At 36.2% G+C, this 11,816-nt stretch overlaps 1 protein-coding gene across 4 annotated transcripts in view; it reads left to right on the top strand.

Moving 5' to 3' along the window:
- Window positions 1-5,907, top strand: part of LOC107757412 (radixin-like) — a 69,487-nt gene extending 63,580 nt beyond the window's left edge. For all 4 annotated transcript variants that reach the window (XM_016574880.1, XM_016574882.1, XM_016574881.1 and 1 more), the window contains 3 exons: window positions 1,501-1,593; window positions 4,364-4,585; window positions 5,359-5,907. In XM_016574880.1, coding sequence (XP_016430366.1) covers window positions 1,501-1,593; window positions 4,364-4,585; window positions 5,359-5,523 — 480 coding nt within the window. In that variant the 3' untranslated portion in view covers window positions 5,524-5,907. The remainder of the gene's footprint in view (window positions 1-1,500; window positions 1,594-4,363; window positions 4,586-5,358) is intronic.
- Window positions 5,908-11,816: the final 5,909 nt, after the last annotated feature.

Below are 11,816 nucleotides of genomic sequence, written 5' to 3'. Positions count from 1 at the left end.
ATATATATATATACACACACACACACACACACACACACATATATATATATATATATATATATATATACCCATACACACACACACACAAATCATGTTGGCTGTCATGTATGTTTTGTTGACCTTGGTTATTTTGTATTTCATTTGTCACAGGTAAATTGTATATCTGTTTGCATAATAATAATAATTAAAAAAAGATTAAAAACTAACAATACCCCTGGTACAGATGGATACATTGCCGAGAGATGTATAAAACCTTTTGAGAACGTCTAGGTTCGGCATTTTACCTTGGTTCCCTGAATAGGGAAGGAGGTGCATTAGTAGCTGATGCTATTGGAACACCCCCCAGGTGTAACGATCGGCTGAGGCCCATTTATTGAAAGCCCCCCCTGCACTCCCACCACTCACTGTCATGGACAGCACTGTGGCTGCATTAGAGTCATTCAGGTTCCTGGGCACCACCATCTCTCAGGACCTGAAGTGGGACACTCCATAGACTCCATTACTAAAAAGGCCCAGCAGAGGTTGTACTTCCTTCGCCAAACTGAGGAAATTTAACCTGCCAGAAGAGCTGCTGAAACAGTTCTACTTGGCCATCGAGTCCGTCCTGTGTTCATCCATAACTATCTAGTTTGGTTCAGCTACCAAATCAGACATCAAGAGACTACAACAGACAGTCAGGACTGCTGAGAAGATTATTGGTTCCCCCTGCCCAACCTCCAAGATCTTTATACCTCCAGAGTGAGTAAAAGGGCTAAGAAAATCACTTTGGACCCCACACACCCAGCTCACTCTCTCTTTCAACTGTTGCCCTCAGGTCAGCGCTACTGAGCACCGACCACGAGAACAGCCAGGCACAAGAACAGTTTTTTTTTATTTTTTATTCAGCCTGAACAATTAAAACTTTCAGAACTATACATTGTCCATTATAACTGACACATTTATACGTAGCAACTGAAAATTGTACATTTGTAAACTACATAAACTGTATACTTGTAAACAATATCTGTATATTCATTAAAGCAATTATATATGTTTTCTTTATACATTTCTACTTCTGTATTATATTGCATTATTAAATGTTCTGTTTTTCTTATGTTAGTGTTATATTTCATCTCTACTGTGTAATTCCTATGAATTTCTGCTCTATCATGTATGTTTGCATGCACTATGTCTGTACTTTCTTCTGCACTGGAAGCTCCTGTCGCCAAGACAAATTCCTTGTGTGTGTAGACGTACTTGGCTTGTACGTACTTGTACTTCTGACTTATGATAATTGATATCTCTGTTGCTCATTATCATTATGTCAGTGAATTAGGATGTTGTTTTATTTATTTGATGTCTGAGATTGTATGTACCACACATAGAGGCAAATACATGTTTAAGATTGGTGTTGCATGGGGCTTGTACTGAAATGTGTGTGTGTGTGTGTGTGTGTGTGTGTCATATCTGTGTGTTCTGTCTGTGTGGATGCGGTAACAGTGCTCTGCTTTGTTTTTGCAGGCAGCTGAGTTGGGAGAATTTACTGCCAAAATTGCCCTACTGGAGGATGCCAAGAGGAAAAAGGAAGATGAGGCAACAGAATGGCAGCATAAAGTAATATACACATACACATTTTATACATACTTCATATATGTGAAGCAAATTGTCCACATGGTGAAATAATTTTCATGAAATGGTGCTGTTGAAACAATTTCGGGGGATTTCCAATCCAGATCTGACCCCCAGTGTTGGTTCTATTAGGAAAGACTTGATGAAGACCAACAGATTAAGATTCTTCAAATTTGGTGGGGGAGTTATGTGTACAGGAATATGCAATTTATCATAGATGATGGAAAGAAGCTGTTCTTTAATTTGGATGTTTTTGTGGTTTTGGAATCCAGTGAAACCAATTGAAGAGTTCAGATGCAAAAGCCTCTAAGTGCGTCTGAAATTTTCATCTTAAATGAGCATTTTTATGAGGCTCCTGTATTTATGTTTAAATATTTCACTTTACTGGCATAGAAAAAGACCTATACATTGCCATTAATTTAGAATTACTGAACCTAAGCATAGGAGCCTGATAAAAATGCTAATTTTAGATGAAAATTTCAGACGGCTCTTAGAGGCTTTTGCATCTGAATTCTTCAATTGCTCTGGATGGGTTGGGTTCTCAGTGCTCTCTTTAGTTTAGTTTAGTTGTGCAAGACTGTCAGTAGGTGTCGCATCCACATTCATGTTTTGAGTTGACTTTTGACTTTTGGGGTCATGACATGACAAATGAAATTTCTTTGATCTTTCAACATGTAAGAGGTCAGTCATTGTACAATTAAAACATCCTGCCAGTTTCATAGCTTAAAATGTCCTCCTCAGTACAAAAAAAAAGTAGTTAACTAAGATTTTTTAAAACTATATATATTATTTGAATGTTGTGGTATTTGTGATGTCACACAGGTGTAAAGTCCACCCAATTGGCCCAACGAAGGTATCCAATGGTGGCTGAAGGTTTCCTGCATGTTTGGTCTTTTCAGTGCGCAAAGAAATGTAATTTAAGTTAACTTCTTATCTGATTCTATTTTATTATGACCTTGCATTTAGGTTGCCCTGCAAATTGGTTGTTTGTCCATTTTTCATTTTTATTCTGACACTGATTTTTCTAGTTAACCCTTTTCTTTGTATTTTACTCGTTCATTAGGAATCTATGCAATAATGACTAATACTATTTGATAGGCTGCCCCAAATCTCCTCTCATCTCCATCCTCCATTGACAATAGAGGAGACACACACGTGTATGTATATATATATATATATATATAAACACTAACAGTAAGAAAATAACAATACAATTGTAACCAAGCCTGTGGGGAGAGCATATATATAGTCAATTAGTCTATTATTCTAAATTATTTTTCTTTATTTTCCTCTATAATATCAAGCCATTGACTACAACAAGGGGGGTCAGCTTTAAGCCAATTCCTGGTAATGGCCTTTCTCCCTGCTACAAGAAGTATCTTAACCAAGCACTGATTACTTCTAGGTACTGTTTCTGTAATGTTTCCAAGATACACGTCTACTTCTACATCACATGTAAAATACACCTCTGACATGATCGGTGTGCTTGAGCTACTCCTGATAAGACATATGGATGAGGAAAGGTGGTGATCTTTTTGCTTTGATGCATCAGAATTCAACAGCTCATCTGTGTCTCTACATAGCCTTATGAAGGGCCCCCAGTATTAGGAAAGAATTGATGGTTTATTTTTAACATCCTAGATTGCATCTGAGGAATATGTTTGTTTGATTATATGTTTGTTACATCACAAAGTGCAAGTAAATACATATCTGTAAATTATGGTTTTCTATGGTTTTCAAAATCTCAAATGCTATAGCTGGGGGCTTTGGTAAGTGTTCTTATGAAATGACTTTAGCCATTTACAAACAGGAAATGAGCTGCAGCAACTAAAATGGAGCATTTCAGGCAGAGTCAGAATGAATGTAGAAAATAATATTTATGTGCATGTTAGATTGATAACACCAAAAATGTTAGATCCTTCCGACACATCAGGAATATTGGATCAGTCTCTTGCCAGAAGAAATATCAGTTTTGTCTGGTATCCAAAATCAATTCTAGTTTTGTCCATTATCTAAAACCTGTAAACGGGGTTTTATGTGATACCTGCAACCAGATAAAAGTAACTTGTGCCTGATAACTTAATTTAGCCTTACATCACTTTCTCACCAATAGATCCTCTGCAGTAAATGGATGCCATCAGAATGAGAGTCCAAACAGCTGATAAAAATATTACAATAATCCACAAGTAATCCACATGACTCCAGTCCATCAGTTAATGTCTTGTGAAGTGAAAAGCTGCATTTGTAAGAAAGAAATCCATCATTAAAGCGTTTTAACTGTCAATCATTGTTTCTGGCGTTCTGTTTCTGAGTCCATAATCCGTAATAACACTTTCTCCAATGAAAAAGTTATCTTGTCTGAATCAGGAGAGAAATGTGCACAGCACAAGCACCATTTACATGCCAAAACAATTCTAATTGATGGACTGAAGTTATGTGGATTGTGTGTTTTTATCAGCTGTTTGGACCCTCATTCTGACAGCACCCATTCACTGCAGAAGATCCATTGGTGAGCAAGTGATGTAATGTTAAATTTCTCCAAATATATTCCAGTGAAGAAAAAACTTGAATGGCCTGAGGGTTGAGTACATTTTTAGCACATTTTAATTTTTGGCTGAACTATTCCTTTAACATTGTGTTTTGTCTGATAAATTAATTAGACTGTCATTAACTGTCTGCCTCTTGGGTAAAGAGCCAGTATTCCGGTTGAAGCTGTATGTTTGCTTATCGATGCATTTTTCACTTATCCTTGTAGGCATTGTCTGCTCAGGAAGATTTGGAAAAAACCAAAGAGGAGCTGAAGTCGGTGATGTCGGCTACAGCGGGTGGTGCAGCTGAGAACGAACATGACGAGCATGACGAGAGCAGTGCAGAAGCCAGTGCTGAGCTCTCTAATGATGGAGTTGCTCACCAACGAAGTGAGGAAGAAAGGCTCACAGAGACCCAGAAGAATGAACGTGTCAAAAAACAGCTACAGGTTAGGCCATCTGCATGCATACATGTTTTTGGAGAGTTAAGGCCCGTTCACACCAAGAACGATAACTATATAACTATAAAGATAACTTTCTAAAAAATTATTTTAAATTTAATAGATCGTTGGGATCACTTTCAGAAAGATTTTTTTACAGCTGATGAACGATAAAACATTGACAGCTAATCAGACTTCATTCAAATTTAAAAGGCTTGTGCATTTAAAATAGAAGATGCCATTGCAGAGAAGCTCTACACAGCAAACAGAGGAATATAAAATTCCTCAGCGCTAGTTTCGACAACATTGTCATGCCTCCTTTGAAGTTGCAGTAGAAAAGACTACGAATGTAGTTTTATTGCACTACATTGACTGAGTTGGCTAAATTCGCAGATAGATTACACTAGCTAGATTCACTGTATAGATGCGCTCGAAACGTAGCATGCTGAGGACATCTACTGGTTAAAGTCGTGTAAATGCAACAAGAACAGCAAAAACTGACACATACACATACAGAAGAATGAATAAAATTTGTCTTTAAAAGACAATAACTCTCTAAACAGCCACCCAATTTAGTTACTTTGTTTATTCTAAGCTTGTGTGCTGCATTTTCAGAGTTATCGTTCGCTGGTTTGGATGCAGATATACAGTAGTTATCGTTGTACTTATAGTTATCGGTTTGGCTCTTGGTATGAATGGACCTTTATGCTGTTGTGATGTAAAATAAATACCAATAGATAATATTAAATACCTGCATAGCTTACACATCATCTTCATTGCAGGCCTTGAGCTCAGAATTGGCCCAGGCCCGTGACGATTCCAAGAACACCCAAAATGATGTTTTGCATGCAGAGAATGTGAAGGCTGGCCGGGATAAATACAAGACCCTACGCCAGATCCGCCAAGGCAACACCAAGCAGCGTATCGATGAGTTTGAGTCCATGTGATGGCTGTACATCCTCTTTGATCACCCCAATTTCCACCCTGTAGCCCTAATGCCTTGATGGCTGGCTTACAAGCTCAGCTTTTGCCTGCCCATACCTCTCCTATAGACCAATGATCCTTGACCTTTGACCCCTATAGAGAGGCTTGAGGGACATGGCTGCCACTCCCTCAAACTCTGCCAAAGCTCTCTCCGCCTGTGATCAGCCCATCTGGCTGTTTCCACGTATTGAGCTCCTCATAGCCCTACTCCAGATTCGCCCAGTTAGGAGCAAGTGGTGCATCGTACCAAACTCTTGAATGATGATTTTGATTTACTTTAAATGCTTGGAAATATGTATTTTAGAAGAGCCTGAAATGAGTTTAAGCAAAAATCTTTTTTTATTAAATGGCCATTTGTTTTTTTGTTTGTTTTCTGTTATTTGGCTGCAGCTGCATGCTCAAAATGTGTAAAACAGCATTTTTCTTCTTTCACCCATTTTGTTTACTCCATTTTGGTTAAGTAGGTTAACAAGTCAAGGTTTGGAAGGAAAGTCCTTTTCAGGGTCATGTGAAAGTTGTGTGCAACTTAAGAATCACAGTGCCACATCCACATACCCTGAAGAGCACAAATAGCACCTCTCCACACCAAACCCTGTCATGAAATCAAATTCAGAGCCCCTAAAATCAAGTGAAGAATTTAGGAACAGAGGCACCTGTCTTTTGAATGAATGTGAACCGTAACCTAAACTGGATAACCAAAGGGAGGCTATCACTCTTGCTAGCCATGTGCAAACCGTGCATATATCCATAATTACTGTGGATTTAGACTGGACAAGACCTTTGTTACTAATTTTATTTCTTCAGTGCAAGACAATGTTTAATTCAGGTTCAAAAGATGTAGCTCTGAGCTGACAGAATGTGATAGAAGCCCTGTGATGGAGCGCTTGTGTTGGGTCATTTGACCTCGACAGTAGAATTCTCCCAAACACCCAGTGTTTCTTGTCCAGTCTCCATATCGATGGTTTTCACTGTCTGCCGGCTCACAAAGGCCAGGGCTGACAGATGAACAGACAGACAAACTGCTTGTTTTAGTGACCTTGTGATTGTGATTTAATTGGGAAGTTCAATTTAATTATGGGGAAACTGCTTAAGGAATTGAATTTGCTGAATAAATGGAAAGTTGTGTGCATGTGTGCGCTTTGTCTCTCTGTTTTCTATCTGTTTTTTTTTTTTCATTTTTGTGTGAATGTATTAGTACACCTGCATGCACATGTGGTTTTTTGCAATACCCGTGGCCTTTCTGGCTGGGGAGCATATGCAAACATCAGTTCTGTTCTCAGGACGAATCGCTACCTCATTACTGTCAAACATGGTGACTGTTTAGTCAAACACTTGGTGTACGGCAGAGAGAGGCAAATGTTGTCATTTTCTTCTTTTTGAGTTTGTGTCACCTAAATCATAATATTGCTGTTTGCGTTTGTTGTTTTTGAGCATCTCTTGTGAAGTTAACTGTAGGCAGATTTACTCTTACAATGATGCTTTGGCTGGTCAGGGTGGTATGAAGTTTTGTTATATTTAGCAGCACTAAGATAGATATGTGGCTAATTCATCCTCAAGAAAAACTGCAATTTGATACCAAAGCTATCTTGTCAGTATTTTATTCTTATTCATCTGTTACGAAAACAGTTATGACAAATGTGACCCTGGACCACAAAACCAGTCTTAAGTCGCTGGGGTATATTTGTAGCAATAGCCAAAAATACATTGTACAGTCGTGGCCAAAAGTTTTGGCAGTCAGAGCGAATTGCAGAGGTTATGAAGAACAAGGGTCAACACTAAACATTGACTCATTATATATTTTTTTGCCAATAAAAGCCTTTAAAACGTATATGTTTACCAATGGAAAGCTTATTTATTCAGCTTTCAGATGATGTATAAATCTCAATTTCGAAAAATTGACCCTTATGACTGGTTTTGTGGTCCAGGGTCACAAATTTTGTGGCATCTGGTCCTACTGCAGTGTGTTGACTGACCCATAATGAAGCCTGTTTAGAATGTCCCACGGTTCTTTTTACCCATTCTTGTTCTTGATGAGTCTTCTCTCAAGATTTTACCCACCCAGAACCCTTTTTTTTTTTTTTTTTTACATCCACCTTTTCAAAATTGTTAACAGGTCTTGGACCTATGGATTTCTCCAGTCTTTTTCACCATGCAATATTTTCTCTGCTCAGCTGGTATGTGTGCTCTATTGCAGTTGAAACCCAGTAATCCTCAGTATTCATGGCCTGTATGTCTTTTATTTCACATTTTGTATGATAAAATATCTTCAGCAGATACAGATATGTAGGCCAATAAAGTAGTCTATCCCTTTTCATTTTTTTTTTCCATTTTTTATGTGGTCCTTTGAAAGGCTCACCTTAGTGAAGCTTATTCACAGGACTATTTTGATTAATACCTGGAATTTTATTTTGCAAAGACATCACTGTTTATTTGGTGTTTTTTTATGCTATCATAAAAATGTTTGAACCTTACCTTCATACCAGAATGTTCAGGAAAGTTTAAAAGCACTTGTTTTGTCCTGCTTTTTTTCTTCCCAAGGCAGGTGTCCATGAGCGGATGTGTTTGCCATAGAAAGATAAATGTTGTGCTTCCACTTTTTTTTCCTTAAAGCTTTCTGAAACTGCACCACCAGAATTTGCATTTACTATAATGAGGAGAGAAATAAACACTCAAGGTCACAGTGTGTATTCGTTTGCTTTTTCCTTTTCATATTTGTTTTTGTTGTATGTTGTTTTTTGTTTTGTTTGTTTTTTTTCTTTTTGTTCATATAGCATTCTGTTACAAAGAAATTGTCATGTTGGCTGTGACTAATTATTTGGTTGAAAATAAAGATTGAATATTTATTTTCTGCTTATTTTCATGCCATTCATTTATTGTTTTTTTTCTGTTTATGTAATTCCAGTATGCATGTCTAAACAGCTCTAAATAGTACAGTATTTCTATGACCCAAATATTCATTGTAGTTTTGATGCATACTTTGCATGATGCATCTGAGATTTTAAACCATAGGAAGAACCATGAAAGGTTAACACGTATAGATCAAATGTTTCTTGCTTTCAGCAACTTTAAACAAATATAACACTCTAAAGTCAAAAAAGGACAATATGGTTAATAAGAAAAGGGCAACTTAAGTTTTTCTTTGTAGCTTTTATTTTGATAAAAGATACATATTTTGGAGATAATGGCAAACACAAAATCCATAACATTATTGAACAAGTCACATATTTACCACCACATATTTATTACTCTTTGTAATAAACTGCTTTGAACAACTAAAGCATCATTGGCAGTGGCCATTAAAATGATGATAGTAGCATTACAATATTGCGGAAAGCAATCATCAGTGAATGCACAACATCAAACAACTTGTCATTAATACTTGTCTAACTTTATAAAGCATCCCTGCCAAATGTGTATTTTAATGATAAAGACCAAAAGCACAATCAGTCTGTTGAACTACATGCTGTTATAGAACATTATCCACACTTAAACATAGTCAATACTAAAGGTAACATACAAGGTACACAGAAGCATCTGTGATACTTTCAAGTACATTGATAGTAAGTAACCCACCCCCCCAAAAAAGAAAAGAAACCTGTTAACAACATCTTATCTAATTGAAAACTTGTTGGCTGAACATGGTTCAGATTATTCAGCTGTGTCTTAAGCACAATGACATGTAGAGGCAAATACTCTATGCTCACACCACTGCCAAGAATGGCACACAGTGCCACAAGGCCAAGGGGAAGGCTCTTCTTGTTTCAAAATAAAAGGTGTTCCCATAACAAACATATTTCAGGCAGTATTTTATCACCACAGCTTAACAGCTAATTTCTTTCCTTTAAACTCAGTCCCTCTTAAATGCATAAAAAATGATAGTTTCTTCATAGTTTCTGTAAAAAATTATGAGGAAAAAAAAGGTCTGAATTTAGGTTTCAGATGTAAAAAGGTTTAACAGAGAAAGGCCAGAATTAATAGCATGTATGATCAGAACTGTTTTACCCTCATGTTCTATACAAAAACTGGGTACAACTGTGTTGGGGTCAAAATTTACGCACTTATTTTTATGTCCAAAATTTTTTTATGTACTTTTTTTTTTTGCTCATGACTATTCATGACTACTTGTAGTGACTATTTGTACAGTGAGGTGCACATAAGTATACATAGTATCTACATTATTTGTACTAATTATTGCCATTTTTTTCCTCCACTGCCTTTTTGTTGTCTTTTTCTCAAACCCTTGTGAGGGTAAAATAGGTGTCTCTGCTTCTATTCAGTGCTGCAACAGTCTAGTAATTGAGATTAAAAACTTAACCAGAAACATCCTTACACAGATCTTTTCTTCCATGAAGAAACAGTGAATTTTCTTTAGATGAACCAGAAGGCGAGTCTCAATTTTAAATAAACTTTTGAGTCTTGAGTCTTAAACTTTGAGTCTGATTTTTGGCAAATTGTATGGAAACCAATGGACGTCACGAAAGTTGTAAATATTTTTTACAGCCTTTCCAAAACATCTCTGTGTTGAAACTTTGCATGCACATTCATGACCCTAAATGAGAAATAATCACAAAATTTCAAGAAGTAAATAGTTTAACCAGTATTTCAAGCTGTCAATCAAGTGTGAGTCAAATTGACCCCAACACAACATAAGGGTTAAAAAAGTTTTAAATTGCTCAAATCCTGCCCCAGTTTACTCCAATAACCCCATTTTTTAATTAAAAAATAAGATTGTAAATACTTTTGCTATAAAATAAAATAAATTAACTCCCTAATTACTGTCACTTCATTTTAAAAGCATTTAATGCTCTTCCTCTCCCTCAACCTGAACCAGTTATCTTTATAATAAAATGTTGCCCAAAATATTTATTAATTTATACATGTACTACCTATTGTACATAACTTTGTGTGTAAATATACTTTTCATAGATCATATGTATATAAACATCTCTGAATATAAGTTAAAAAGATACAATTTGTATTAACAAGGACAGGTATTCTCTGGCTATGATAAGTCACATGAAATTAAAACAATTCTGGAATAATTCATGCCTGATAAGAAAGTTTGCAAAATATTAAAGAAATCTGCACCTAATCAGGTCCCAACCTTAGTTGCTTTCAACAAGAGCAAGATACAGTATCATGCACCCATAAGCTTTGCCAGAGATGTCCCTTACTAAAACTAAGTTCTACACAGACAGAGCTGGTTACAACTTTCTTTACTAGACTACATCTGTGGCTACATTCAGACCTTACACTGACCTTACACTGACAGAACTACAGAATACCCAAGCCCATTCCCAAATTACAAGCAAGCAACACCCTGACACATTCATCTCTGTATGCAAAATAATAATAATAATAATAATAATAAAACATCACAAAATCATAATTAACATGGCAATATAAGTAGTCTGTGATAGGCAAGTTACTTCACTGGACTAGCCACTTTTGCATATAAAGAGAAAAAAAAAAAGCAAACACATAATTCAAGTGAGAGTTGGCATTAAGAGGAGGAAAAGGCAAAGAGCTGCAGGATTATGGCTATAATTCTGAACCTGCGAAGAACAAAGAAAGTAAAAATACGTAAAGCTACGTGATAGCACCTCTGAATTTGAAAGTGATTATCTTCCAAAAAAGAACAAACAGATACAAAAATATTCCTCAAATATTTTTTTCAGCCAAATAAATTTTTGTCACATTCTAGCAAAGTGAAGTGCTGCCCTTTACACGCATTTAATTTAACTGATGCATTGATCTGTTGACACAGATGAATGCAATGCTTTAAACATGTTTTCTCAAGTAAAATATACTTGTATAGCACTTTTCGCAATACACATTGTTTCAAAGCAGCTTTACAGATATAATACCCAAGCTCTCCTAATAGATTCTATTGCAGACCATCTACACCTACAAATACTCTGGCCTTCCATCTCCTCTTACTGATTGCCATTAGTTACCAAAATGCATTTAATTTGATAAACAGCAATAAAAAGTGCCTTGGGATTCATTACATGCTCACCTGAACATAATCATTAACATAAAGTAAAACATCTCAGAAAATAAATAGAAAAAAATAAATATCACACGCATCACAACATTCACACTTCTGGTCTATAAGATATCTTTTATAGCTATATTCTCCTCATATGTCAGCCAATAATTTCAATCAGTCTCACTTCTAGCAAGATATGCTTAATATTATGATGTCCATATCTACAGGTCTAAACTTTCTCAAAACTGAGAATTTAAATCTTTA

The sequence above is a fragment of the Sinocyclocheilus rhinocerous genome, unplaced genomic scaffold (genome assembly GCF_001515625.1).
Source record: "Sinocyclocheilus rhinocerous isolate Xijiao unplaced genomic scaffold, SAMN03320098_v1.1 scaffold1284, whole genome shotgun sequence".
Lineage (NCBI taxonomy): Eukaryota > Metazoa > Chordata > Actinopteri > Cypriniformes > Cyprinidae > Sinocyclocheilus > Sinocyclocheilus rhinocerous.
Note: the sequence above shows the minus strand (reverse complement) of the source record. Positions and strands in the feature narration are given on the sequence as shown.